General features: G+C 44.5%; 1 protein-coding gene across 1 annotated transcript in view; it reads left to right on the plus strand.

The window, feature by feature from the left end:
• Positions 1-6,137: 6,137 nt before the first annotated feature.
• LOC311504322 (alpha-tectorin-like) overlaps positions 6,138-26,471 on the plus strand; it is a gene marked incomplete at its 5' end in the record, with an annotated part of 51,465 nt that continues 31,131 nt past the window's right edge. Inside the window, 23 exons of the mRNA XM_084567340.1 lie at positions 6,138-6,183; positions 6,295-6,318; positions 6,641-6,756; positions 7,110-7,388; positions 7,483-7,578; positions 8,447-8,612; positions 8,782-9,182; positions 9,275-9,845; positions 9,925-10,508; positions 11,165-11,720; positions 12,196-12,794; positions 13,034-13,191; positions 15,534-15,934; positions 16,139-16,335; positions 16,818-17,213; positions 17,314-17,597; positions 18,297-18,568; positions 18,665-18,790; positions 18,877-19,061; positions 19,254-19,414; positions 20,007-20,261; positions 20,348-20,507; positions 20,581-20,692. Coding sequence (XP_084423466.1) covers positions 6,138-6,183; positions 6,295-6,318; positions 6,641-6,756; positions 7,110-7,388; positions 7,483-7,578; positions 8,447-8,612; positions 8,782-9,182; positions 9,275-9,845; positions 9,925-10,508; positions 11,165-11,720; positions 12,196-12,794; positions 13,034-13,191; positions 15,534-15,934; positions 16,139-16,335; positions 16,818-17,213; positions 17,314-17,597; positions 18,297-18,568; positions 18,665-18,790; positions 18,877-19,061; positions 19,254-19,414; positions 20,007-20,261; positions 20,348-20,507; positions 20,581-20,692 — 6,145 coding nt within the window. The remainder of the gene's footprint in view (positions 6,184-6,294; positions 6,319-6,640; positions 6,757-7,109; positions 7,389-7,482; positions 7,579-8,446; positions 8,613-8,781; positions 9,183-9,274; positions 9,846-9,924; positions 10,509-11,164; positions 11,721-12,195; positions 12,795-13,033; positions 13,192-15,533; positions 15,935-16,138; positions 16,336-16,817; positions 17,214-17,313; positions 17,598-18,296; positions 18,569-18,664; positions 18,791-18,876; positions 19,062-19,253; positions 19,415-20,006; positions 20,262-20,347; positions 20,508-20,580; positions 20,693-26,471) is intronic.

A 26,471-nucleotide genomic window follows, 5' to 3' on the forward strand; every position in this document is an offset into this window, starting at 1 on the left:
TTCGGGCTGGGCGTTACAACGACTACATGTTTATATCTCACAAACTACCACAGTAAACTACTTGAAATTTGACAATAATAATCTGTGGATGACTCCTTACAAGCCCACCAAGTTTCGTGCAATACGGACTATAGGGAACAGGTTATTGATTACAAAGTTAATGACTAATTCATTTTTATGGCGTGCAACAGTATAACTCAAAAACTCAAATGCGTTTTGGCTTATATCTCAAGAACCGTGTGCCCTAGCACGAAAATTCGTGCACGAAAAGGTTTTCTGAGAGTGAAGTTTTTCTGAGTTATTAGAAAAACAAAAAGATGTTTAAGATGTGTTGAGGTTCAGGTCAGGTTTGGCTGGAACACTGTCAGTAAATCAACACTGAGAAGCAAGTTTTTGTTCGTGTTCCGTCACCTCATAGGAAAATAATTTTGAGTTAGATGTTCATGGTACAAAGGAGTCAGACACTCTCAGAGAAAACATAGCAGAAGGAAAAACTCATTTTAGTTCAGGGGGCCACATGCAGTTTGATCCCAAGTGGGCTGGACCAGTATCAGTAGGGCCAGACTGGATGCTCTGGTGTTCGGGTTTTGGACCTAGGGCCGTATGTTTGAGACCCCCGATGTAAATTCTAGTCAAACCCTAATGTACACCGGGGATGTCAAACATACAGCACGGTGATGAATTTGTAAAGTGCTAGAAAATGAAATAAAACCCATAACACCTGAGCCTCTAAATGTCCACCTGGACAGTTTCTGCTTATTTTAACAATAACAAGCTCAGAAGATGTCCTGTGAGTAAATGGTTTGGTTTTTGCTTTCAGTATCTGGCATATATTTCCATTTTACTGCATGTTATAAGAGTGTAAAGAACTTACAGGAGAGGCGCAGGTGAAATTACCGTAATGGCGCCATATTGGCTATAAAGGGCAACATGTCATCTTCAATAAAATGCTCAAACTGTGGCATGATTACAGTAATCCAAAGAATGCTTAAAATGGTTGACTGCAAATTCATTCATTCATTCTTTCATTCATTCATTTTCTGTAACCACTTGTCCTGTGAAGGGTCGCGGAGGGGCTGGAGCCTATCCCAGCTGTCATTGGGCTAGAGGTGGGGTACACCCTGGACAGGTCTCCAGTCTATCACAGGGCTAACACAGAGAGACACTCACACCTACGGCCAGTTTAGAATCACCAGTTAACCTAACCAGCATGTCTTTGGACGGTGGGAGGAAGCTGGAGAACCTGGAGAGAATGCACGCAGACGCAGGGAGAACATGCAAACTCCACACAGAAGGACTATGGATTAGAATCCAGAACCTTCTGGCTGAGATGCATCAGAGCTAACCACTACACTACTGTACTGCAAATTTTCATTAAAAATAAATGCTATTCCTAATTTATCTACTAGGCGTCGTAACACAACACTGAGACCCAGAACTAAACAGTGAAATTTCACTTATTTTCATTATGAAATTTCAGGTTGTTCATAAAATGTTTTGTAAAAGGATATTTATCATTTTCATAGTGTTCTTCTTTGCCCTAAAACAAAGGGAAACATCTAGAGTTGTCATTATGTATAGCTTATTATTCTATTATCTTACTGGTCCCACCCCCTTGAGATCAAACTGGTCTGGATGTGGCCCCCTGAACTAAAACGAGTTCGACCCCCTTGACGTACACTCATTTTAATGTTCAGTTTTACATAAATAAATATTCTGTCACAGTAGATTGTAGCGTTCTAGTACACGTAGTAGTGATTGTCTGTGATGTACGCAAAGATGCCAACGAGCGTCTGCAGCTGAAAAGTGATTCCTCCTAGGCCTCTTCAACAAGGCCCTTTATTCAGTCTTCTCAGGTGTGGCTGGTTAAGGTGATTAAGCACAAGCCAAAGACACTTGCACAGCCAGTGGAGGTGCAGAGGGGCGTAACATGCATCTATGCAACTTTTACAGCTTTTACAGTGTACTCCGCTATCCACATAAGCAACATAACAATAACATAACAAGTACTTCCTCTTAGAGGACAGGAGTCATAAATCCACCATCAGTGAAAGAATCAACCCACGCCTACTTTACATAGTTGAAGTTATTGGTGCAGTCCTGAACTTAGTGTAGGGTTCATTTTATGTTTAATGGGAGATACGTCAATGAAGACTCATGAGAGTTTGTGAAACGGTCAAAAAATGTGATTTTCTGATAATGATGATGTGGGACAGCACAGTGGCTTGGTGGTTAGCACTGGGGTCCCGGGTTCGAATCCATGGGCCAGCTGGGCCTTTCTGTGTGTAGTTTGCATGTTCTCCCTGTGTCTGCGTGGGTTCTCTCCAGGTACTCCAGCTTCCTCCCACCGTCTAAAGACATGCTGGTTAGGTTCACTGGTGATTCTAAATTGGCCGTAGGTGTGAGTGTCTCTCTGTGTTAGCCCTGTGATAGACTGGAGACCTGTCCAGGGTGTACCCCTGCCTCTCGCTTGATGACAGCTGGGATAGGCTCGAGCAGACCCGCGATCCTTAACAGGAATAAGCGGGTACAGAAGATGAATGAATGAATTAATCACATAATAATAAGGAGCAACCTGAGGAGATGTTCTTTTGAGTTGAAATATCTGCACCATGAGGAAAAACATGTTACAGGAGCACAGATCACCTGCTGAACCAGAAATCTGAGATATAGGCAGAAGATGAAACCAAAAGTGCAGCTAAACCTCTAAGGGTGCGGGAGAGGATTAACTTTTTATTTATTTATTTATTTTTATCAGGCAAACCAACCTTTTGTAATTGTTCTTTAGACAGGAGGAGGTTAGGCTGCTGTGAAAACTGATAATATCAAAATTTTACTTTATTTTACTGAGAATAAATAAATCAACAACAATAAATATTCGTTTTCCACCAACATCATTTTACAACTAGAAAATTCCCGCGGAAATTTTTGAAGTGCCGAGTGGGCTGTTGCCGGGGTTGTGTATTGAAAAAGCACACCTCAAATAGTAATTTTTAACATGTATATTTACACACATGAGCCACTAATTCTACCATTAGCCACAATTGTTAGCAATTAGCATGTCTTTACATGCAGTCAAGCATTAGCTGCTAATGTTAGCAATTAGCATGTCTTTACGACCATGAGCAGCTAGCACGCTGGCCGCTCTTGGTAGTAAAGCATTAGCCACTAATGTTAGCAATTAGCATGTCTTTACTAAGTAGCATGTCTTTACTACCATGAGCAGCAGCTATAACAAAAAGCACAACTCAAATAGTCATTTAAGGCCTGGTTCCTACTGACAGGAGGGGTGTGAGTTTGATGTCATGCAGGGTACAACAAACCAAACAGGATGAGGAGGATGCAGTAGGTCTGGCTGAGAGACAGAGAGACACTGATAAGGGTCGTCCTTTATGCTTCGCCTTCTACAAACTGAAGGGCAGGTACAGGCAGCAGACCCCTCCCAGCTCCACCTGAAAGCCAGCATCAAATAAGGAAGAGAGCGGGACGGATCGTCACACCCCCACTTTTAAGAGGGGTGTCCTCACTAGGATCCCCAGACAAAGAACGAGCAAATCGTGATAATTGATCGTTAATCATAATAATTTTAACAATAAAACTCATTACTCCTACCTGAGCAATAGTTGAACAGTTTACGGCACAGTCTTACAGTTAGAAAAACATCAATATTAAACTTAACACATCCAGGCTGTAACAAGGAATCAGCGATGAAGTGAAGACCTTCAAATTGTCCTGTGAGTCCAGCTCTTTGTCTCACGTTGGACATCACTGCAGTCTGTCTGGATCAGCTGGAGGAATACTATATGCAGACAAATAGACCTGTCAAATAATGTTATGTAACATACTTAATATAACTCTTATGAGTGTCCAACAGCTCATTATTTATTTCATTAAAAACATCATATATTAAATTACTCCAATTATATATATATACTGTCATTAATGTTGTTGCAAGCCATAAATGTTTCCTACTTTATGTGGTGGAATAATATATTTTTCAGTTTGACACAGTTTTAGTGGCTAACCCCACTAGCCTCCACGTTAGCTCGCGGCAAACTCCCGCGGGTCTGCGGTTAAATCCCGGTTAGCTCGCGGTTAAGTCCCGGTTAGCTCGCGGTTAAATCCCGGTTAGCTTGCCGTTAGCTCGAGGCTAGCTCGCGGTTAGCTCGAGGCTAACTCCGCGGTTTAGTCTCCCCATTGTAACAGTCTGAGAGTCCCTAATGTTTTGTCAGTCTGTGTCTGTAATGCTATAGTGGGAGGGGAGGTGGGGGGGTTGGAGTGGGGGGGTCATAGTGTCAGGTTCTGGCTCCCTACTATAGTCCTGTAATGGGTTTAGGGGGTCATAATGTTTTGGCAGTCTATTACTGTAATGCTTAAATGGAGTGGAGGGGGGTCATAGTGTCAGATTCTGCAGCCCAACTATAGTCCTGTAATGGCTTAAGTGGTCATAATGTTTTGGCAGTCTGTGTCTGTAATGCTATAGTGGGAGGGGGGGTGGGGGGGGTTGGAGTGGGGGGGTCATAATGTCAGGTTCTGGCCCCCTACAGTACTGCAGTAATGGTTTGAGGGGGTTTTAATGTTTTGGCAGATCATGTTTTCCAGCAGCTGCGTGTGTGAACGTGTGTAAGCTGGTTGGGGTCTGGTTGTCATGGCTACCAGGGTCAACTGCTCCTGTCAGAATGTCAGTTGGAAGACGGGGAGAGAGAGAGAAAATGCTGAAAAAACGCCTCGAACAGGAAGGACTTGTGGCCAAACCGTATTTCCAATCATTGAACCGACTTAACTTTGGGCATCTTGAGGCTTTCCTGAACGTCTACATATGCAATTTGTGGGTAAAATGAAGAAATGTGACCTATTTAAAGCGATTCAAAAAAGGTTACTTCTGCTTTCCTCCAGAAATTTCCCTGCCTTTTTAACATGGCAGTCTATGGAGCTGTGGATGGGTGTTGCTGGCGCATCTTTGTGTCTGACGCCAAAACTATAAGACTTACAGCTTTAGCAGACGGATATGAGTGAGAAGACAAATTTTCCTACGTTTCTATGTATAAATTATGTCTGTCGTGTGAAATTTGTGGCCATGGGAGCAGTTTCTGTACAGTTTTTTGCCTAATTTTCTTCTCTCCTCCTCACTCTAGCTGATGATGTCATCCACTCTAGCACAAACATTCCGCGCAATACACACCCATTATAAACCCTGAAATTTGAGTAAAAACCTACACAACTCTGAGGCTTCATAGTTTAAAAACGGTAAAAGTTGTCGATAAGTGAAGTGAATCTCTGAAGAGAAGGCAAGAGTACCTACGTTTTAAAGTTCAAATGAAGTCTCTCGGTTAAAGTATGCCAGAGCAGTTCATTGTTGAAAATGTCTGTTGATTTATTTATTTTTTCGGGCTTCTCCATTCATTTCAATGGGAAATTTATCGCGGTTTTTCGCGAATAAATTCGCGAAAAACTCACGAATCCCTTATAAAAGTAATAGCACGGGATTCGGGATCAAAACACACGTTTTGATATATCATGTGTTGGGGTCCTCTCGCCGGTTCGGGCCGCATTAATCGGCGAAAAAGGGCGGAAAATGAATAATAAGTAAAAATAAAACTGCAAAGAAACACGCAGAAGATCAATAGTGGCCTCGTGCCTATGGCACGAGGCCACTCCTCCCATAGCTTGCTATGGGAGGAGTGGCCTCGTGTCATAGGCACTCGGCACTAATTAAAACATTTCCTTAATTACTGCTGATCACGGTGACCCACGTGATCCTTATTATTCCCAAAGCACAATGGAATGATCCTGTTCTGGGAAAACAACAGCTCTGTGGACCCGTGCCAGCTTTTGTGTTTATATAAAGACTTTGAGTGGCCATCTTGTTTGACTTGTGATGTAGTTTGAATAGGAGAAGAAGCCCATGCGAGAAGGTACATTTTAATTTAATTAAATTTTTATTATTTGCAAACGTCTAACAGTTTCTTCTAGCTCTAATGAATATAGCATTCATGGCCATTAGATCGACATGCATTTAAACCTCTTTTTATTTTTATCTATTTTTTTATTTATTTTATTTTATTTTATTTAACTTTTTATATTTTATTTTTTATTTACTTAATGTGTTTGCAGGTTTGACTTTTGAACTTTGAAAAATGGCAAATCAAATCCTGCTGCCTGTGCTTCTTCTGGGGATGATCAGTAAGAATCTGAGACAAATTCAAATAAATAAATTTAAACTTAAATTCACTGATCTTTGCTGTTTCTAATTTTAATGCTAATTGAATGTGTGCGTTTTTTTTTTTTTTATAGGTGGAGTGACTCCCCAGGATTCAGGTAAGCTGAGCAAAGCTCTTTTTCATTCTTTGAGTCCAGATACTTCGGGATTACACTTGAAGATACAGTGACATGCTTATATATTATGTTTGGACTTAAAGCAAACACTCTGGTGTCAAAAAGGTTTTGTACTTCATTATCACTGCATGTTGGCTGTATTTACTTTCAGTTACGGAATCCTGATTGTTTCTCAGTAGTTTGTATTCACCTGTGCTTTTCTTGTTTTGTTCCTGTTGTGACATACCAGGCGTGGAGGATGATGGATGTTAATAGTTTGGTGTGGTGATCTAGAAATGTTAAAAGCAGCTTTGGTCTTTTCCAGGCCCCCTCTACCCAATCCTGGGAACAGAAAGCTCTCGATCAGACGATGGAAGCTCTCCGAGAATTATCCTGCAGCGACCTTTTGTGTACTTCGGACAGTCCTACAACCAGATTTATGTACGTAAAAATTGTTTCTGGCACGCAATGACATGCATATATACATTTTTTAAGGCCTTTATAAATTGTGCAGGATTTTTCATCCCCTGCAAATCTCTTCCAACACAAGAACATTTAAAACATGTAAACAGAAACTACTTTTTCAAGATATTTAAATATTCATCAGATGTAATTCATGTATTGTCAGATATATATAATTGTCACATTATAAAATGTACAAAAATGTGAGGGGAGTTCTCACTTTTGTGAGATACTGTATAGAATGATTACATTATATGCTGACATTTCTCTTGTACTGAAAACCGTACAACTCTTTCTCTTTTGCATGAATTGAAATATTTTTATTTTCCCAGGTCAATCACAACGGACACCTTACCTTTAACACCCCGTGGTTCATGTACATACCTCAGTGGTTTCCAATGCATGGATCCAGAGACATCATCGCTCCCTTCTGGACAGATTTAGACAACACAGTCACTGGTCATGTCTACTACAACCAGTACACCAACGGCAGCGTTCTCCAACAAGCTACTGCCGACATTAATGAGTACTTCCCAGGACTGAACTTTAGCGCAGCGTGGGTCTTTGTAGCAACATGGTATGAGGTGGCCTACTATCCAACCACTGGAACAGTGAGTAATCTCATTTTATATGATAAAAGATTGATCTATTATCATATAAACTATAAAAACAACAACAACTCTTATTTTTCTTTTCTTCTTTCAGCGAACAACATTCCAGGCAGTCTTGATCTCTGGTGGCCAGTACTCATTTGTGCTGATGAACTACGGGGTTATTGCCTCAACATCTGGTTCTGTGCAGGTTAGAACTATTTAAAGCACCCCTGATCTAAAGTTATAGGTTTTATAAATATATATAAAACATCCCTCTCACCCTCTTAGGGTGGTATCTGTGTCATCCTCAAGCTCGGGTCCTCTACCAGAGGCCTGGGAGTTTGAGGGTTCTGCGCAGTATCTTAGCTGTTCCTAGGACTGCGCTCTTCTGGACTAAGGCTTCTGATGTTGTTCCAGGGATCTGTTGGAGCCACTCCCCCAGTTTGTGGGTCACTGCCCCGAGTGCTCCTACTACTACGGGGACCACGCTTGCCTTGATCTTCCACATCTGTTCCAGCTGTTCTTTCAACCCTTGGTACTTTCCTACCTTTTCGTGCTCCTTCTTTCTGATGTTGGCGTCTGCTGGTATCATCACATCTATCACCACCGCCTTCTTCTGCTCTTTGTCTACCACCACTATGTCTGGTTGGTTAGCCTGGACCTGTTTGTCAGTCTGGAAGCTGAAGTCCCACAGCACCTTGGCCCTGTTGTTCTCAGCCACCTTCTGTGGTGCGGCCCATTGGGATTTGGGCACTTCTATTCCACACTGGGCTACTTGGTTGTGTCTCTCCATGTATGCTGACCCGGCTAGCATCTTACACCCTGCTACTATGTACCGGACCATCTCAGGGGCATCTTTGCATAGTCTGCACCTTGGATCTGATCTGCTCTTGTAGATCTTGGCCTCTATGGCTCTTGTACCAAGGGCCTGTTCTTGTACTGCCATGATCAGTGCCTCTGTGCTATCTGGCCACACTTGTCCAATCCAAATGAGATCCCGATGTCGATGATTCAAAATGCACTGGATTCCACTCTACAAATCCAAAAATAAACAACCATTTCATTTTTAATTCTAGGCTGGATATGACACAGTCGGTTCTCCTCACTATTACATCATCCCTGGATCATTCTCCAGTAATGCGACAGGCAACAACTCAGCTTTCAGCCTTGGCAGCAACGTTAATGTTACCGGTCGCTGGGCTTTCCGGATTGACCATGGATCTAGAAGCTGCACTTTCAATGGTGAGACCAGAACAGACACTAGAGTAAAAGTACAAAATACAAACGCTGGAGATACACCTGTCCTTCTCGTTGATACAACAAGATAATACCAGCATATCAGCAGAACAACACAGGAGGTCATCTTGTTTAACCAGTAACAGAGCTCACCTTGTTTTCATTTTCTTTAAAGGTCAAGCTGTTCAGCTGGGTGACTCATTCTGGAGTGACAGCACCTGTTCTCGGAAATGCACCTGCACTTCCACCGGTCTGCAGTGTCACAGCCAGCCCTGCTCCTTCTCCCAGATCTGCCGGCCATCTTCCTTTCAGTACTCCTGCCAGACGGTGCAGAGGCGCGCCTGCACCATAAGCGGCGATCCTCACTACTACACCTTCGATGGGACTTCGTTTAACTTTCAGGGCACCTGCACCTACGTTCTCTCTGAGCAGTGCAACATGGGGATGCCCTACTACAGGATAGAGGGCAAGAACGAGCACAGAGGCAGCACTCATGTCTCTTGGACGCGACTGGTCAAAGTGTACGTGTATAATGAAACCATTGAGCTTGTCAAAGGGCATCATGGTGAGGCCAAGGTTCGTGTTAAAAAACAGGTTTCCACTTTCCTCCATGTTTTTGTGTTTTGTTCATATTTTTAACTCTTATCATCTTTTTTATGCTTTTACAGGTTAACGGAAACTTTGCTGCGACTCCATTCTCTCTCAGCAACGGAACCATCCAGGTGTATGAGTCAGGCTTTTTTGTGGTTGTCAGCACCGACTTCGGCTTACTGGTATCCTACGACTCAGACTTCTATGTCCAGATCAGCTTGCCCTACACTTACCAGAACGCAACGTGTGGCCTTTGCGGAAACTTCAACGATTACCCTCAAGATGACTTCCGAACCCGTGACGGCGAGCTTGTGGACTCTGATGTAGTGTTTGCCAACAGCTGGGGACTGGATGATGAACCCGGCTGTGAGGCCCAGTGTGCAGGCCAGGACTGTGCTGTATGTTCTCAGCTTCAAACATCATTGTACAGTGATGCCGCCCATTGTGGTATCCTCCAGAACAGTTCTGGGCCGTTTGCTGCTTGCCACCAACAACTTCCTCCACAGACCTTTGTGGAGAATTGTGTGTTTGATCTGTGTATAGGAGAAGGGTACCAGCCCATTCTGTGTCAAGCCCTGAATGTGTATGCAAGTCAGTGTCAGCAGAACGGTATCCAGCTACCGAGCTGGAGGGAGCCTGGCTTCTGTGGTACGTCTCTCAGTCATCCAGAATGTTTTCTTTGGGTAACATCTCCATAATGTCAAGTGTTGTTTCGTTTTCCGTGCAGAAATTCCCTGCCCTGCCAACAGCCACTTTGAGTCTGCAGGCACAGGATGTCCACCTACATGTGTCAACCCCACTGCCAACCAAAACTGCCCTCTTCCCAATCAGGAAAGCTGCGTCTGCGATCCAGGCTACATCCTCAGTGGTGGGGTCTGCGTCCCTTATGCTGAGTGCGGCTGCAGCTTTGAGGGTCTTTACTACCGCTCTGGAGAAACCGTAATCCTCGGCGACGACTGTGAGAGGCGCTGTAGCTGCAGTCACGGCATCATGTCTTGTCAGTCCCATGGCTGTGGCCCACTTGAATCATGCAGTGTAAAGGAGGGAGTTAGAGGATGCAGACCCAACAGCTACTCCACGTGCTGGATACGAGGCCCGGGGTCCTATCATACGTTTGATGGGCTCACGTACCAGTATCCAGGAGCGTGTCGATTGACCCTCTCCAGAGTAATGGGACTGTCCAGTCACCCGCACTTTGTGGTAACAGCAGAAAAGGAGCCGAGGGGTCAGCAGGGTTTTGCCAGAATGGTAAAGTTTGAGGCGCAGGGAACACAAGTCTCCATTGAGATGTCAAACAGCAGCAACGTGACGGTAAATACCTGAAATGTTCTCTGCTGTTCTTATAAATCAGTTGAAAACACCAGAGAAAGTTTAAACTAAAAATACGTCAGTGATTAACCTTTTAAAACGAAATGTGTCTTTGTTTGGGTTCATTTTTTAATAAAAATAAGTGTAATGTCAGCTCAGTGCTGCCATCTAGTGTCTAAGAATAGGAGACAGTTTTATTGAATAATTGTTGCACTTTTTTGTTCTTCTTCTTCATCTTCCTCCTTCTCCTTCCTCTCTTCTTCCACTTTGTCCTCTTTCTCTTCTTCTACTTTCTTCCTTCCCCATTTACTTCTGTTCATCCTCTTTTCTCTCCTCCTCTTTCTCATCCAGGCCTGCATCCTACCCCTTATTCTTCTTCCTTCTTCCTCTTTTTCATCTTCCACATTCCCCATCTGCTTTTTATCATCAGCCTCTTCTTCCACTTTCTCTTCATCTTCCTCCCTTTTTCTTTCTTCTTCTACTCTTACCTCTTCTTGTCCTGCTCCTCATCCCCTTCCTCTTTCCCCTTCTTCTCCCTCTTGCATGTTGTTGATCTCATTTTAAAGATACGACAAACTTTCGTACTCTGGTTTCTGGTTATTTTAATGACCACTCTTGTCACTGGGAGAAGTTGACAAGTTGTTTTGAATGTCTTTTAGGTCAATGGTCAGCTGATCAGACTTCCTTTCAGCTCTGGCTCCAACAGTATCCGCATCTACCACAGCAACATCCACAGCATCATCATTAAGACTTCCTTTGGTGTAACTGTGCAGACAGTCTGGCCTCACTTTGTGCGTGTCACCGCCCCTGGCGTCTACAACGGTTCACTTGGTGGACTCTGTGGTGATAATGACGGTCTCCCAGACGATGACTTCCGTACACCTAATGGCATCCTGGTCAAAAGCTCTCAGGAGTTCGGGGACAGTTGGCGAGACGGCTCCTTAGCTGCTGACTGCGTAGAAAACATGAATCGTGATCCTCCTACAACTAATTACAATTCCAGTGAGTACTGTGGCATTATCAGCTCACCGCATGGGCCATTTGAACCGTGTTGGGCCACGGTGGACCCACTGGAGCAGGTGGACGCTTGTGTGGAGATCCTGACCGGTTCGAGTGATCCAGCATCGACTCTATGTGAGGTCCTAAGAGATTATGCCCTAATGTGTCAACAGAACAGCGTTTCCCTAGGACAGTGGAGGAATGCAACTGGATGCGGTAAGCAAAGAAAACCACGCCTTAATTGATGGAAAGAAGTTTATTGGTAGACAGGACATGAAAGAAATGGATGGAGAGATGAGAACTGTCAAAGGGGATGAGAAGAAACAGGTCAAGGAGATGGGATGAAAACGGTTGAGGAGATAGGATGGATGGAATGAAAAGCATTGAGGGATTTGATGAAAAGGGTTGACAGGATGGGATGGAAAAGGTAGGTAGAGTGGTTCGGATGAAAAGGTTTGAGTGAAAGACATGAGGGGGGATAAATGTGTAGCTGGATGAAGAAGAATGTGTAGAAGAAATGAAAAAAGAGGGATGGGTTAGTAGGTGTTGAGAACTGAGAGAGAAAGAGAGAGAGGATTAGGACACACCTTTATAGATCAGCGTGGGAAATAGAATGATATGGGGGCATGGTATTGTTCCAAAACTTAAGTTTTAATAACTCTTTTAAATTAACTGTTCTGTTTTTCTTTAGTGCAAACCTGCCCTCTAAACAGCCACTATGAACTCTGTGGAAGCTCTTGCCCTTCCGCCTGCCCCAGCCTTTCGTTCCCCTTCCCCTGTGACACTCAGTGCCAGGATGGGTGCCAGTGTGATGACGGTTTTGTCCTCAATGGCAACCAGTGTGTCCCACCTACAGCCTGTGGATGCTCCCACCAAGGACGCTACCGCCAAAGTGGCGAACAGTTCTGGGACAGCGAACTGTGTCAGAGCTTCTGTACCTGTAATGGCACCACTGGGCTAGTCCACTGTACCCCCAGCTCCTGTGGTCCTCAGGAGTCCTGCCGTGTGGTGGAGGGCGAGTTTGGCTGCCACCCCAGCCCTCACGGCACCTGCTCTGCCTCCGGAGATCCTCACTACTTCACCTTTGATGGCATGGCCTACAACTTCCAGGGAACCTGCCGCTATGTCCTGGCGACAGCTTGTAACGTGACCGGCGGTCTCAGAGAGTTTTCTGTGGAAGCTAAGAACGAGCCGTGGTTCGGGCTTCCAGTTTCCATCACCGCTGACGTTTTTGTGAATGTGTGGGGCTATCAAGTGCACATGTCCAGAGGCAGGAGTGGTATGGTGGAGGTGAGCTGAACCATGTCCAAATAATTTGTGATTCGTATAATTTTGTGAAAACAGCCTGAAAAGCCAAACTAACATTCACTAGAGACCATTCTTTACTCTTTGGTATCAGACAATACTGTGTACTACTATAAAACGATTAAACTCTCACATTCCTTTATTGATATCGGCCACCAGGGTTCAGTATTTTGTCAAGAAACTTTTTTGTCGTTCCAATTTTATTTTTTGTTCCAATCCTATAGGTAAATGGAGTAACAAGAAACTTGCCTGTTCTTTTGAATGGAAGTCTTGTGTCTGTCTATGCAAGTGGATTTCAAACAGTTGTCAGAGCTGATTTTGGCCTGAGTGTCATGTACGATGGATCGAGTACAGTGTCTATTTCTGTACCTTCAAATTACAGGTATCTGCCAATCACCTGAGCTCAAAATAAGTTTAACGACTTACATTTTCTACACAACCACAGCGCTGAAGTGTTGCCTAGGACTAGGGCAAAGAAAGAAAATGTTACACCTGTTTGTTAGTTTTAATATTTAAATATGTTAACATGCCTTTTAAGTGGATCGTTGGTTGCACCAGACAACTTTTCTATTGTGCTTGCAACAAAAGAACGTGTTTTAGGTGCAGGACAAAATATAATAATAATAATAATAATAATAATACATTTTATTTAGAGAAGCGCCTTTCAAGGTACCCAAGGACACTGTACAAAGTAGGTATAGGCAAGGAACACAAAACACAAAACACCCCCAGACACAAAAACACCCCCAGACACACACAACAGTACACTGAGCACAAAGCGAGGACAGATAAAAACAGGGAAAATAAAATAAAATAAAATAAAAGAGGCGGTGCAAGTAGAGATCAGGGGGCTGACAGGTAAGCTAAGCTAAAATGATGTGTTTTTAATTGAGTTTTAAAAGTGGACATACATGTATTTTGGCGCATCACGAGCGGCAGGTCATTCCACAGTTTAGGACCTGCCACACTGAAGGCCCTGTCACCCATGGAGCGAAGACGCGTTGTGGGGACTGTTAAAAGACATGCGTCTGTAGAGCGGAGGGTGCGGGATTGCAAGTATGGGGTAAGGAGATCTGATAGGTAAGATGGGGCCAGATTGTGTAGGGATTTGTAGACTAAGAGAAGGATTTTGTATTGAATGCGGTAGTGGACAGGAAGCCAATGCAGGTGCTGGAGGATGGGAGTAATGTGATCCCAGGACCTGGTGCGGGTGAGTAGCCTTGCAGCGGAGTTTTGGACATACTGCAGCCTGTTCAGGGTTTTAGCCGGGATGTCGCACAGTAGAGCATTGCAGTAGTCGAGCCTAGATGTGATGAAGGCATGTATGAGGGTTTCTGATGTAGATGCGTTAAGGGAGGGCCGGAGTTTGGAGATGCTTTTGAGGTGGAAGAAAGACACCCTGGTGATGCTTTTGATATGTGACTCAAATGAGAGAGTAGGATCAAGGATTACGCCCAGATTCCTAACTTCAGCAGAGGTTGTTGTGAAATAGCCGGGGATAGATAGCTGCAGATGTTCAAGTTTTTTTAGAATGTTAGGGGTGGAAATGAGAATAGCTTCAGTCTTATCTTGGTTGAGTTTGAGGAAATTTTGAGTCATCCAGTTGTTAATGGCATTTAGATAGTTGACCAGATTGGATGATGATAGTATGTGAGCGGGCTTGGTGTGAATGTAAATCTGGGTGTCATCTGCGTAACAGTGAAAATTGAGCCCATGATGTTGTATTATGTGGCCTAGGGGAAGGACGTAGATTAAAAACAGCAGGGGGCCAAGGACAGAGCCCTGGGGGACACCATGTGAGAGGGGTGAATTTGGAGATCTGAAATTCCCAATTGAGACAAACTGTTCTCTGTCAGTGAGGTATGACTTAAACCAGGCCAATGGAACACCAGTGACACCAAGCAAGGTCTCTAACCGAGTGAGTAGGAGGTTGTGGCAAAAAGTATCAAAAGCAGCTGTGAGGTCAAGGAGAATGAGAATGCTGACATGGCCTGAGTCAGCAGCTAATAGCAGGTCATTGACAACCTTAACCAGGGCAGTCTCAGTACTGTGCATGGCCCTGAAGCCAGACTGAAACTTTTCCCAGAGGCCATGGCATGTGAGGTACTGTTGGAGCTGGCTGGCAACTGTGCGCTCCAGGAGCTTTGCAATAAACGGGAGGTTAGAGATGGGCCGATAGTTCTTATAATCCTCTGCGGCTGCCCCAGGCTTTTTTAAAACAGGAGTGATGGCTGCTGTTTTGAGAGGCAGAGGAACAGAGCCCAGAGAGAGGGAGGAATTTATTATTTGTGTCAAGAGAGGGCAGAGGGCAGGTAGGCCGGCCCTGACCAATGAGGTGGGCATAGGGTCAAGAAGGCAGGTGGTGGGTCTAGACTTATTGACAAGGTCAAAGACATCCTGTTCATTAAGAAGTGAAAAGGTAGAAAAGGATCTGTTGAGTGTTGCACAGGGGGAGGGGGGGACATCATCAAGGGTGGTCTGGGTAGTCTGGAGCTGTTTGTAGATCAAGCTAATTTTGCTTTGGAAGAAGTCAAGGAATTCACAACAGAGTTGAGTGGATGGGGTAAGTAGGAAGGATTTGGCGGGCTGGGTGAGCTTATTAATAGTCGAGAAGAGGGCTCTCGGGTTGTTTTGGCCTCTGTCAATGATGGTGGTGTAATACATGGTCTTGGCCTAATAGTCTTTAGTCTGATTTATTTATTTTCTCTTCATTATCTTCATTAGAGGACAAACATGTGGACTGTGTGGGAACTTTAATGGGAATCCCAATGATGAATTCCAAACTCCATCTGGAGCAACAGTTACTGGGCCACACGAGTTTGGATCAGCTTGGAAGGTGCCTGGCAACTACACCTGCAGCGATGGCTGTGGTTCCTCCTGCCCCCGTTGCACTGATGAGGGTCCTGCTAGAGCTCAGTGTCAGGTGATTCGAGCAGCAGATGGCCCGTTCAGCTTCTGCCACGAGCAGGTGGACCCAACGCCATATTTCAATGACTGTGTGTTTGACGTTTGTGTGTCGGGAAATCAAGGCCAGGATCTTCTGTGCAGGGCCATCGAAACGTACATCAGTGCCTGTCAGTCTGCTAATGTCCGAATCTACCCTTGGAGACAGAACACCACATGCAGTGAGTAAACCAGTGTTTTAGATCGGGGCGGCTGTGGTTCAGTGGTACGTGGACCACATGCCGAAGTGTCCTTGAACAAGACACTGAACCATAGGTTGCTCCAAGTGCATGACACTGGTGTATGAATGCTGTGGTTGCACATCTTCACATTTATTGAAATGACTGTTGATGATGAATCTGTTATTGTCTTCCTCACTTATTAAGGACTTGACTGTCCAGCCAACAGCCATTATGAGCTGTGTGGTACTGACTGTGGCCACACCTGTGCCCATAGCACTGATGCCACCTGTGAGCAGGTTTGCTCCGAGGGATGTTTCTGTGACGAAGGCTTCCAAAGGAGTGGATCTAGTTGTGTCCCTGTGGAAAGCTGTGGCTGCCAATACGACGGATTCTACTATAATGTAAGACACATTTAAATCACTTCATCTGTGTTTGTCTAAAACGATCTGATGAAGTTAAGTCACAGTTCACAAACAAAGACCACGCCTTAACAGATTCAATTTGATTCAACTGGCACACAGGACATGAGAAGAAAATGGATGGAGGGATTAGAGGGGTTGAAGATAAGGGATGGAAATTGTCAAAAAAAGGAATGAAAAGTGTCGAAGGGAAGAAATGAGAGGTATCGAAGGGCAAGGACGAGAAAGGTCAAAGGTAAGGAATGAAAAGTGTTGAAGGGAAGATATTAAAGGGGTTGAAGGAAAGGGATGAAACTTATGGCACAGGTGTTACTATCATTAAGGTCCCAAAGGAACATTTGAGTAACAAGACGAAGAAGAAGCTAAAGATGTAACTTTTGGAAATAACGGGTTCCTCTTTATTATCCACAATTCTTCACAGTGTTATTATTTTGAAAGTGTCTTCTTTTTCTGACATGCTTCAGGACGGTGAGACCTTCTGGACCGACGGCTGCTCCCAGCATTGTGAATGCCATGCTCCCAACGACCTGCGCTGCTCTGCTACATCTTGTACTCCTGCACAAGAGTGCACCATCAGAAACGGCCAGCTGGGCTGTTTTGACGCCATGCCCACTTGCACTGTGTGGGGAGACCCACACTACGTCACATTTGATGGAGCGCTGGCTCATTTCCAGGGAACGTGCTCCTACACCATCACAGAGAGTGTGAGCCACGGGACCAATGAAACCCAGTTTAGGGTAATCGCCACCAACAATCACCGCGGCAACAACCGTGTGTCCTTTGTGTCAGCAGTGGATATTTACCTCTCAAACCAACCAGAGAGTGTGTACGTCAGGATTGGACCCAACAAACGAGTAAAGGTAAACTCTTCTTTTACTTTCAAGATGGACAACATTTGTCTGATATGGACACAGGCAACAACAACAACAACTCCTCACTTCCTGTCTGTCTTCCTCTCAGGTCAATCACGTGGAGGCATCTCTTCCCATCGCTGCAGGAACATTAGCTCAGGTGACGACGCAGGGAAGCTACATAGTGGTGGACGCCAACGACATAAAAGTCCAGTTTGACGGCCGGAGCACCTTGCTGGTCAGAGTTGACCAAAACCGTGGAAACAGAGTCATCGGGATGTGCGGGAACTTCAACGGTGACTCTCAGGATGACAAAGTCCTGCGCAATGGCACGCTGGCACAAGATGACAACGACTTTGGAGACAGTTGGAAGGCATCCACAAGCCAACCAGGGTGAGCAAGGATATCCTAAACAGAAGCTCAAGTTTCAATTCAGTTTTATTTATATAGCAATAACAATAACAGTCAATAACAATACAGATTGTTTCAAGACGCTTTACAACATCCGGTCTGAAACCCCCAGAGCAAGCATGAAGGTGACAGTGGCAGGAAAAACTCCCTTTTAAAAGGAAGAAACCTTGAGCAGAACTTAAGCTCATATGGAGGGACCCATCTGCCTCAGGCTGGCCGGGTAGTGATATTAACTTGTCGTCACTGCCATTTGAAAACCTTTGCTGCCGCTGGTGACACGTTTGCACTAGTGTGCTTTGGATTAAAATAATTATATTATGGTTTGCGCTATTGGAGAAATTTCAAAGGTTTCTGAAAGCTGAGATGTTGCACTTTAACTAATTCCACTTGCGCTTCGCTTGGAAGATTATTACACTCTTACAAGATGCAGTAAATATTTAAAGTTCCAGTTATTCTGGGAAAAATGGGCAAAAACTCTTAACACACAGGACAACCAGTTCTGACTTTTTAATAGGTAAAATAAGCAAAAAAATACAGTTTGAGTTTCAGGTATTTAAGGGTTAAATAGCACATATTTGAATCCACATCATGTACTTCTACATTTTATTGGCAAAAGAGCAATTAGTTATAGAAATGTGTTGTGACAAAGTCCCAGTATCAAACGTACAATATCTTCCCTAGATGTGGCTCTACCGATGAGAGAAGTGGTGGTTTGAGTGACTGCACCTTTGTGGAAGAATACTCAGAACTCTGCAGCATCATCACCAACACCAGCGGCCCATTCAGTGCCTGTCACCTGCACTCTGACCCCCAGCCCTTCTTCAGCTCCTGCGTCTACGACCTCTGCCTGTACACCCCAGCCAACGGCATGCTGTGTTCTGCCGTCACTGCCTACGAGAGAACCTGCTCTGTTACGGGGCTAATCCCAGCGTGGCGCTCTGCTCTGCACTGTGGTATGTTGGAACCCCTGAACATCAGAGATTAAGAGGAAAAAAAAAAAAGAAAAAAAACTTTCTTTCTGATTTGTTTCTATCTAACTCTTTCTGCAGCTGATGCTGACTCAGATCCCTGTGAACAGCTCAACTGCACAGAGTACGAGTGGTGTGGTGAGAAGAATGGCGTCTACGGCTGCTTTTGTGATGAGAACCATCATCGGCCCAACAATGAGAGCTACGGTGAGGGCGGCTCTTCTTAAAATCATGTATTTAATTTGCAGCGTAGCCGGCATTGTTTGAGTACAAACTGTTTATCTCTCTTTCAGACTCATCGATCTCTTGTGTGAGCAGTTCAGGCACCATGTCTGTGTCCCGCTGCCAGCTGTTTGAAGCTGGCTTCCACACCGACGCCCTCCATTTGCGGGATGACTCCTGCAAAGGGACACTCCAGGACGGACGCCTGGTGTTCCACTTTGACAACGATGACCAGATCTGTGGGACAACTCTCAGGGTACGCTCTAAACGCTGTCACAGTATCAAAGCAGGCTGAATAGGATTATAGATTGTGGTATGATTGGTATACAACGGTTATATTAGGTTATAATATTATTATGTTGTTTGTAGGGCTGTATGTAGCCCCCCCAAACTAAAATGAGTCTGACACCCCTGACACACGCACCTTGTTATCATTTTCTATTTTCAGAGCAATGGAACCCATTTCATGTATGAGAACGCCATTCTGGGTCAAGTGGATCCTCACGGGAGCCTCATCAGCCGCAGGAGGAAGATCAATCTGCTTTTCTCCTGTGAATACCCTCTGACTCAGGCCATTTCCATGTCTGTGGGCATCAGCCCCATAGAAAGGTGAATAATCCTGTCTTCTCTGCATGTTTCATTGATTTTTGTGAACCTTAATACCAAATGTATCCTCAACAGCACACTTGGTCAAGTGCACTTTTTGATAAAAGTGATTACATTTCATATTTGAGCCATTTGTGACGTAGATCATTTGTTCTGAGCGTGACACCGCCCCAGGACCTGTGTGCTATTAGCGACGTTGCTAGTGAAGCGAACCCACATTTCATCTTGATATATCGTCAGTGAAGCGGTGACAGTGATGTGGTGTTACTTTGCGTACATTTACCAGAAAATCTACTTATGCCGACCATGAACTGTACCACAAACTTTCAGACAAATCTGTTGTTCTGGGTTCAACTCCATCACAAATAGATGGACTGATGTGGCTTCAGAGCGCCACACCGCCGTACTCTACCAATACGCTGAATGGTTGTCAAGGCAACACTACTTGAGGGGTGGGGTTATAAGGGCCTGTCATTGACAGTTTTTATCCAGAACATGTAACAGAGATTCCATCAAGTCATGTCTGTCTAACAGATGTCATGTAGACTGTATTCGCTCCACAAACCTGATTCCTGTACGTGTTGTTTTCTTGCAGCGTTGTGAGTAAGAAGCTTCCCTCCGGCCAGGGACGCTATAACATCAGAACGATTCCCTACGAGGACGCTGGCTTCCGCTTCTCTCTGGCAAGTAGCAATAACAGCAACATCAATATGGATGTGGACCAGACGTTGTACGTGGAGGTACGGACGGACGGCATCGATCTGCACCAGATCTCCACCATCCTGGACTCCTGCTGGGCCACGCCGGTCAACACAGACTACCCTGTCCGCTGGGATCTCATCACTGCAGAGTAAAAGAGCTCCTTCCACCTCGACTAAACGACCCAGCCTGCTCTCTCTGGGCGTAAGTTGTAACCTGGGCGTCTCTGTCTTCCAGGTGTCCTAACCCAGCAGACGGGACAGTGGAGCTGATCCAGAACGGCGTCTCCACCGCGGCCCGCTTCTCCTTCAGGATGTTCACCTTCACCAACTTCACAACCATCTACCTGCACTGTCGAGTCCACCTGTGTCTCCTGAGCAACAACGACTGCACGGCTGTACGTTCAGATATGATTGAGTCGGTGGTTGTAGTGAGAGACATCCTTTAATGTTGATTTATTTTTCCTGCAGCACTGTTACCCTGGTTACCATGGGCGAGTCAAGAGGGACGTGAAGCCCGAAAATACTGCAGCCATCTCACTGGGACCGCTGGTCATGAGTCCACACAGCAGGACCGGGAGAGGTAAAGCTGTCTCTGGTTTTTACAACAGATTCTAGTTTAGGACACAGAGCAGGGACGTCCAGCTCAGTGCTGCCATCTAGTGTTTAGTTCTGGTTTCTCATGTTGGTGTTATGTCTTCAACTCTTGGAGGACTACTTAGGAACAGGAGACAAATTTAAGAAGTAGAAGAAGATGCAGTTGATATCTTCTGTGTCATTTTTGCACTTTCTTCTTCCTTCTCCTCCTTCTCCTCTTCATCCTCCCCTTCTTCTTCCATGTTTTTATCTCCTCCTCCTTCCTCTTCTCCTCCTTCTCCATCTACTTATCTTCATCCTCTTTTCTCTCTTCCTCTTTCCTGTCGTCTCCCTCCTCCTTCTCCTCATCTTCCCCCTCGCCCTCTCTTTCTTTTTCCTTTTTCTCTTCTTCTTCTCCTTCCTCCTCCCCCTTCTTCTTCTTTCTTTCTTTCTCATTTTCATCTTCCTCCTTCTCCTTCATCTTCTTCTCTTCCTTCTTCTCCTCCTTCCATTCTTCCTTCTCATCTTCTCCATGTCCTCCTCTTCCACATGCGCCCCTCCTCCTGCTCTTCCTCCTCCCATTTCTTCTTCCTCCTTCTTCTTCTCCTGCTTTTTCCTCCTTCCCCATCTACTTTTCCTCATCCTTTTTTATCTCTTCCTCCTTCTCCTTCTTCTTCTCCTCAGGGCCGTTTCAATTAATTTAGGGGCCCCAAGCAAAATGGTCATGGAGGCCCCCCCCCACGCAAAGCCTACAGGAACCACAGCATAGCCATACAGTTTAAGTTCACCCACACTTTATATAAATAAAATAGTGAAAATACTGCTGTTGCATATTCTGTGCAAAACATTTGAACATTTGCAAAAAAACACCACAAAAAAGTGCACAATAACTAAATCCAACATACTTAAACACACACACACACACACACACACACACACATATATATATATATACATACATACATACACTCACATTAACATTTGTCAGTTCTCACAAAGTGAGAGAATAAAACACTGCCATCTTGTTCACAAACAACCTATAAAGAGTGCAGGTTGTAACATAAATAGTATGTACACACACACACACACACACACACATAGGATTACACTGACTGTTCTAGTTTGTTACAAGCAGCATTGGCCGTCAGGCAGGTAGCTAACATAACCATTTTTTTGCTAGCCTACAGTACCTGCTGCGAAATTACACCATTTGTACAAGACAAGTAGAGCTATTTTATCCAGTGTAATTTATCACTTACCACTATCTTGTTTTTTCTTATCCTCCTCTTCCTTTTTCTTCTTCCTCTTTTGGCTTCCTGACGGAATAATTCCGCTTCATTGTGACTCCCGAGGTTTTATATTTTGCCGGCAGCAGAGATCACGAACCTGGCTGGCTGGCTGCTGTCAGCGACGACTGAGAGGGGCCCCCTTGAGGGGGATCCCGATAACAGTGTCATTGCACTTTACTGCATTAACTATCAAAGGGGCGCTCACACAGTTTGTCGTTGCATTTTATTCTTAACCAATTGCTTGGTTTGCTTGCCTTCTCGCGACGGCCCTGCTTCTCCTCTTCCTTCTTCTCCTCCTTCCATTCTTCCTTCTCACCTCCTCTTCCTCTTCCCTATTCTCTCCCCCTTCTCCTCCTCTTCTTTCTTTCTCATTTTCATCTTCCTCCTTCTTCTTCTCCTCCTCCTCCTTCTATCTACTTTTCCTTATCCTTTTTTATCTCTTCCTCCTTCCTCTTTCTTCTTCTCCTCTTCCTTATTCTCCTGATTCCACTTTTCCTTCTCATCTCGTCCTCCTCCTCTTCCTCATTCTCCCCCCTTCCTGGTCTTCCTCCTCCCCCTCTTCCTCCGTCCTCCTTCTTCTTCTCCTTGTCTTCCTTTTCAAATTCATCCTGTGGGGCCAGCTTAGACCCTCGTCTGGCCAGTTTTGGCCCCGCAGGCCACATGTTTGACCCCTGACCTGGTGTTCTATCGTGTGGCGTAGGTTGTTAAAGCTGGACTGTATGTAAGGATGAATATGGGTGTCTCACCGGTGTGTCGATCAGAACACAGGAAACTGGAATTATGCAAACCGATGTTTACTTGAAGTCAAGGGTACATTACAGCACAGCAAAGCACAAAGGGCAAGTTTCCAATGAAATGTCTATTTCAACTCAAATATCTCTATGTGTGTATGTGTGGTCTGAAATAAAACAAACTAAGTTCTTCTACTATACAACCCCTATCATGCTACAATGGTGCCACCTAGTGGTCATATGCGTCACTGGAAAGGGGAACGCACTGTCTAATTATCCAGCGACGTGACTGTTTAAATTGAAATGAAATGAAATACTGCAACAGAATCGACTGGAATGATGTAAACTAATATTCTAACTGATTGCTAACTTTCCTCAGACACAAATCACGTAACATTCACACCAAACAGCAGCAGAAATCTAAATCATGAAATGAAATTTAACGGCAGAAAGTCCTTTGAAGTTAGCTCTATAAGCTACATGCGAACGGTTTTACAGGCAAATGGTAAATTATAAACCAATCACTTAAATACTACAGTAAAAACAGACTTAACACTTAGTATTTGTACAGGGTTACTTACTTATTTTGGGCAATTACGCACAAGGCACACAAAGGTTTTTTCTACCAAGTCACTGCTGCATCTAACTTTTAAGGTAAACTAAGAAACGGGAATGTTCTAACTGGCGCATGCGCACAGGGGTGGCCTTTCTGACACCTGGAGCTCTGACTGACACAGTAAACTTTGGTTCTTGTTCTTTCAGAAATCCGAATGTCAAGCTCTGCTTCCTGCCATCTGACACCGATGGTGACTCTGCTCATCAGTTTGCTGACAGCTAAGACTCTGATCTAGAGACCAGACGTGGTCCAGTTATACAAAAATAAGGTTAAAATAAATCAACAATCAAAGGTGTCGGTGATCTAAACGTTAGATAAATCTGTGAACTTGTCTATTACCATCTTTGTCTGAATATTCCTTCACTAACTACAAATGAAATTATAACTGCAATCAAACACTAGATCGAATCACATAAATATAAGTAATGATAATAATAGTATGTTTGTAAAAGTAAAAGTATTGTTAGTTTATTGAAATGTAACTGCCAGATATTCTCACAGTAAATTCAAATTTTGTTTTAAGTTTTACTTCCTGTTTTTGTTCACACCTCACTTGTCTTACCTTGTGCCTTTTGTCTACATGCTCCGCCCCTCATTAGTCTCACCTGTCTCTCATTATTTCATCAGCCCACATGTGTATATATAAAACCCTGCCTTTGCCCTCTGTCAAGTTGTCTGTGATGTTACACCTTTTCTTGTTTTGGTTTTGGTTTTGGAGTTGTGTTTTTGTCTTCCCTGCAGCATGTTAAAGTTCTGGGTTTTGAGTTTGTATTAAACAAATTTTGCTTTCATGGTTCTGGCCTCTCTCTGTGTCCTCAACACAAACTTGACTAGAATGAATGATCATTAGTCTTAACTGAGCTTCATGAGAAACACATCCTCGTGTTTTTAAGGCAGCAGGTGAACATTTGTTTTGCAGACTTGAATATATAATTTCCAACATATCTCACCTTTAGGTTTCTTCAATCATGGTAGTTTAATTTTGTAACAGCAGAGGGCAGCATGAGATTAAAAAGTATAATTGTGTTTTATAGATCAGCTTTGTCCATGGACCAGCTGGCCTTTCTGTGTGGAGTTTGCTTGTTCTCCCTGTGTCTGCATGGGTTCTCTCCGTGTACTCCGGCTTCCTCCCACCATCCAAAGACATGCTCATTAGGTTAATTGGTGATTCTAAATTGGCCGTAGATGTGAGTGTGATTGTGAATGGTTGTCTGTCTCTATGTTGGCCCTGCGATGGACTGGCGACCTGTCCAGGGTGTACCCCTGCATCTCGCCCGATGACAGCTGGGATAGGCTCCAGCAGACCCCCACAACCCTTAACAGGAATAAGCGGGTATAGAAGGTGAATGAATGAATGAATGAAGATCAGCTTTGTAGATAGATAGATAGATAGATAGATAGTACCATCACTACACAGACACTGGAGGAATTACAGTCAGAAACCTGGATAAAAAATAAAGTATAGTGAGGTAGAATGTGTAAAGGTATATATAAGTACACCACTCATTCTTGGGCTCCACTGGTTGAAGCTACACAACCCCAACACGGATTGGTCTGGTGGTAAAGTCTTAAGTTGGAGCACCTTTTGCTTGGAGAACTGTTTAAAGCCTGCCTACTATCCTCCTACAGGAGTGGATCCTTCTCCTGAGCCCCCAGACATCTGTGGTGTTTAGCATGACCTACAGCAGGTATTTAGTAAGTCTAAAGCACTCTCTCTGCCCCCACATAGGCACTATGATTGCTCGATAGGCCTGCTCCCTGGCGCCCCCCTCCCGCATACATCCGGGATTCCTGGATGCAGGGATTATCCAAACTTCTTCGTCCCCACTTGGAGCCGGATTCCTTTTTGTACCCAAGAAAGACTCTACATTAAGACCCTGCATAGATTTCAGGCCGTTTAATAATATCACTGTCAAGAATAAATACCCTCTGCCCCTCATTGACTCAGCTTTTACTCCACTCCATGGAGCAACCATATTCACTAAGCTTGACAGGAGATCCATCGTCTCACAAATCTGCTCCCACCTGCTATCTCAGTCTTGGCAATAAACTGGTATAATCACCACAATCTCTTGATTCTTGGTCTGTGACTGAATCTTAATGTACTCTTTACACCTCAGATTTCCAGTACAGCTCTGGGTCCTGCCACCTGCAGAAGTTATCTGATGACTCTACAGTGGTTGGGTGTATTAGAGATGGACAGGAGGTGGAGTACAGGACACTGATCGCGGACTTTGTGGAGTGGTCCCAGGCAAACCACCTACTCCTGAATGTGGACAAGACCAAGGAGCTGGTCATTGACTTCAGGAGGAAGAGGACACCAACGGAGCCCATCACCATCCAGGGTCTGGAGGTGGAAGTAGTGGACCACTATAAGTACCTGGGAGTCCACATGAACAATAGACTGGACTGGAGGGACAACAGCGATGCTGTATACCAGAAGGGCCTGAGTAGACTCTAGTTCCTGAGGAAGCTAAGGTCTTTCAACGTATGCAGCAAGTTGCTGGAGATTTTTTACCAGTCTGTTGTTGCGAGCACCTTCTACTTTGCTGTGGTTTGTTGAGGGAGCAGCACCAGCAAAAAGGACATAAGTAGGATTGACAAATTTATCCAAAAGGCTGGTCATGTTATTGGCAGTGAGCTGGAGATGTTTGTCTCAGTGAGGGACAGGAGGAAACTGGACAAACTGCTCTCCATCATGGACAATCCGTCACATCCACTACACCAGACAATAGAGGGGCAGCGGAGCTCATTGTCCAACAGACTGATCCAGCTCCGCTCCCACAGTGAACGTTACAGGATTTCTTTCATACCATTCTCTGTCCAGCTGTACAATAACTCACCTTTCTGTAACAGATAACTCCTTGTTATTCATTTTAATGGACACTATTGCACCTTACTATCATTCCTGTGTATATAATATATATTTTTCCGTCTCTGTTTTTGGTACATTTGTTCATTCATTCATCTTCTGTAACCGCTTATTCCTGTGAAGGGTCACGGGGTCTGCTGGAGCCTATCGCAGCTGTCATCGGGCGAGATGCAGGGTACACCCTGGACATGTCGCCAGTCTATCACAGGGCTAACACAGAGAGACAGACAACCATTCACACTCACATTCATACCTACGGCCAATTTAGAATCACCAAT

This window comes from Chelon labrosus, assembly GCF_963514085.1.
Source record: "Chelon labrosus genome assembly, chromosome: 19".
Lineage (NCBI taxonomy): Eukaryota > Metazoa > Chordata > Actinopteri > Mugiliformes > Mugilidae > Chelon > Chelon labrosus.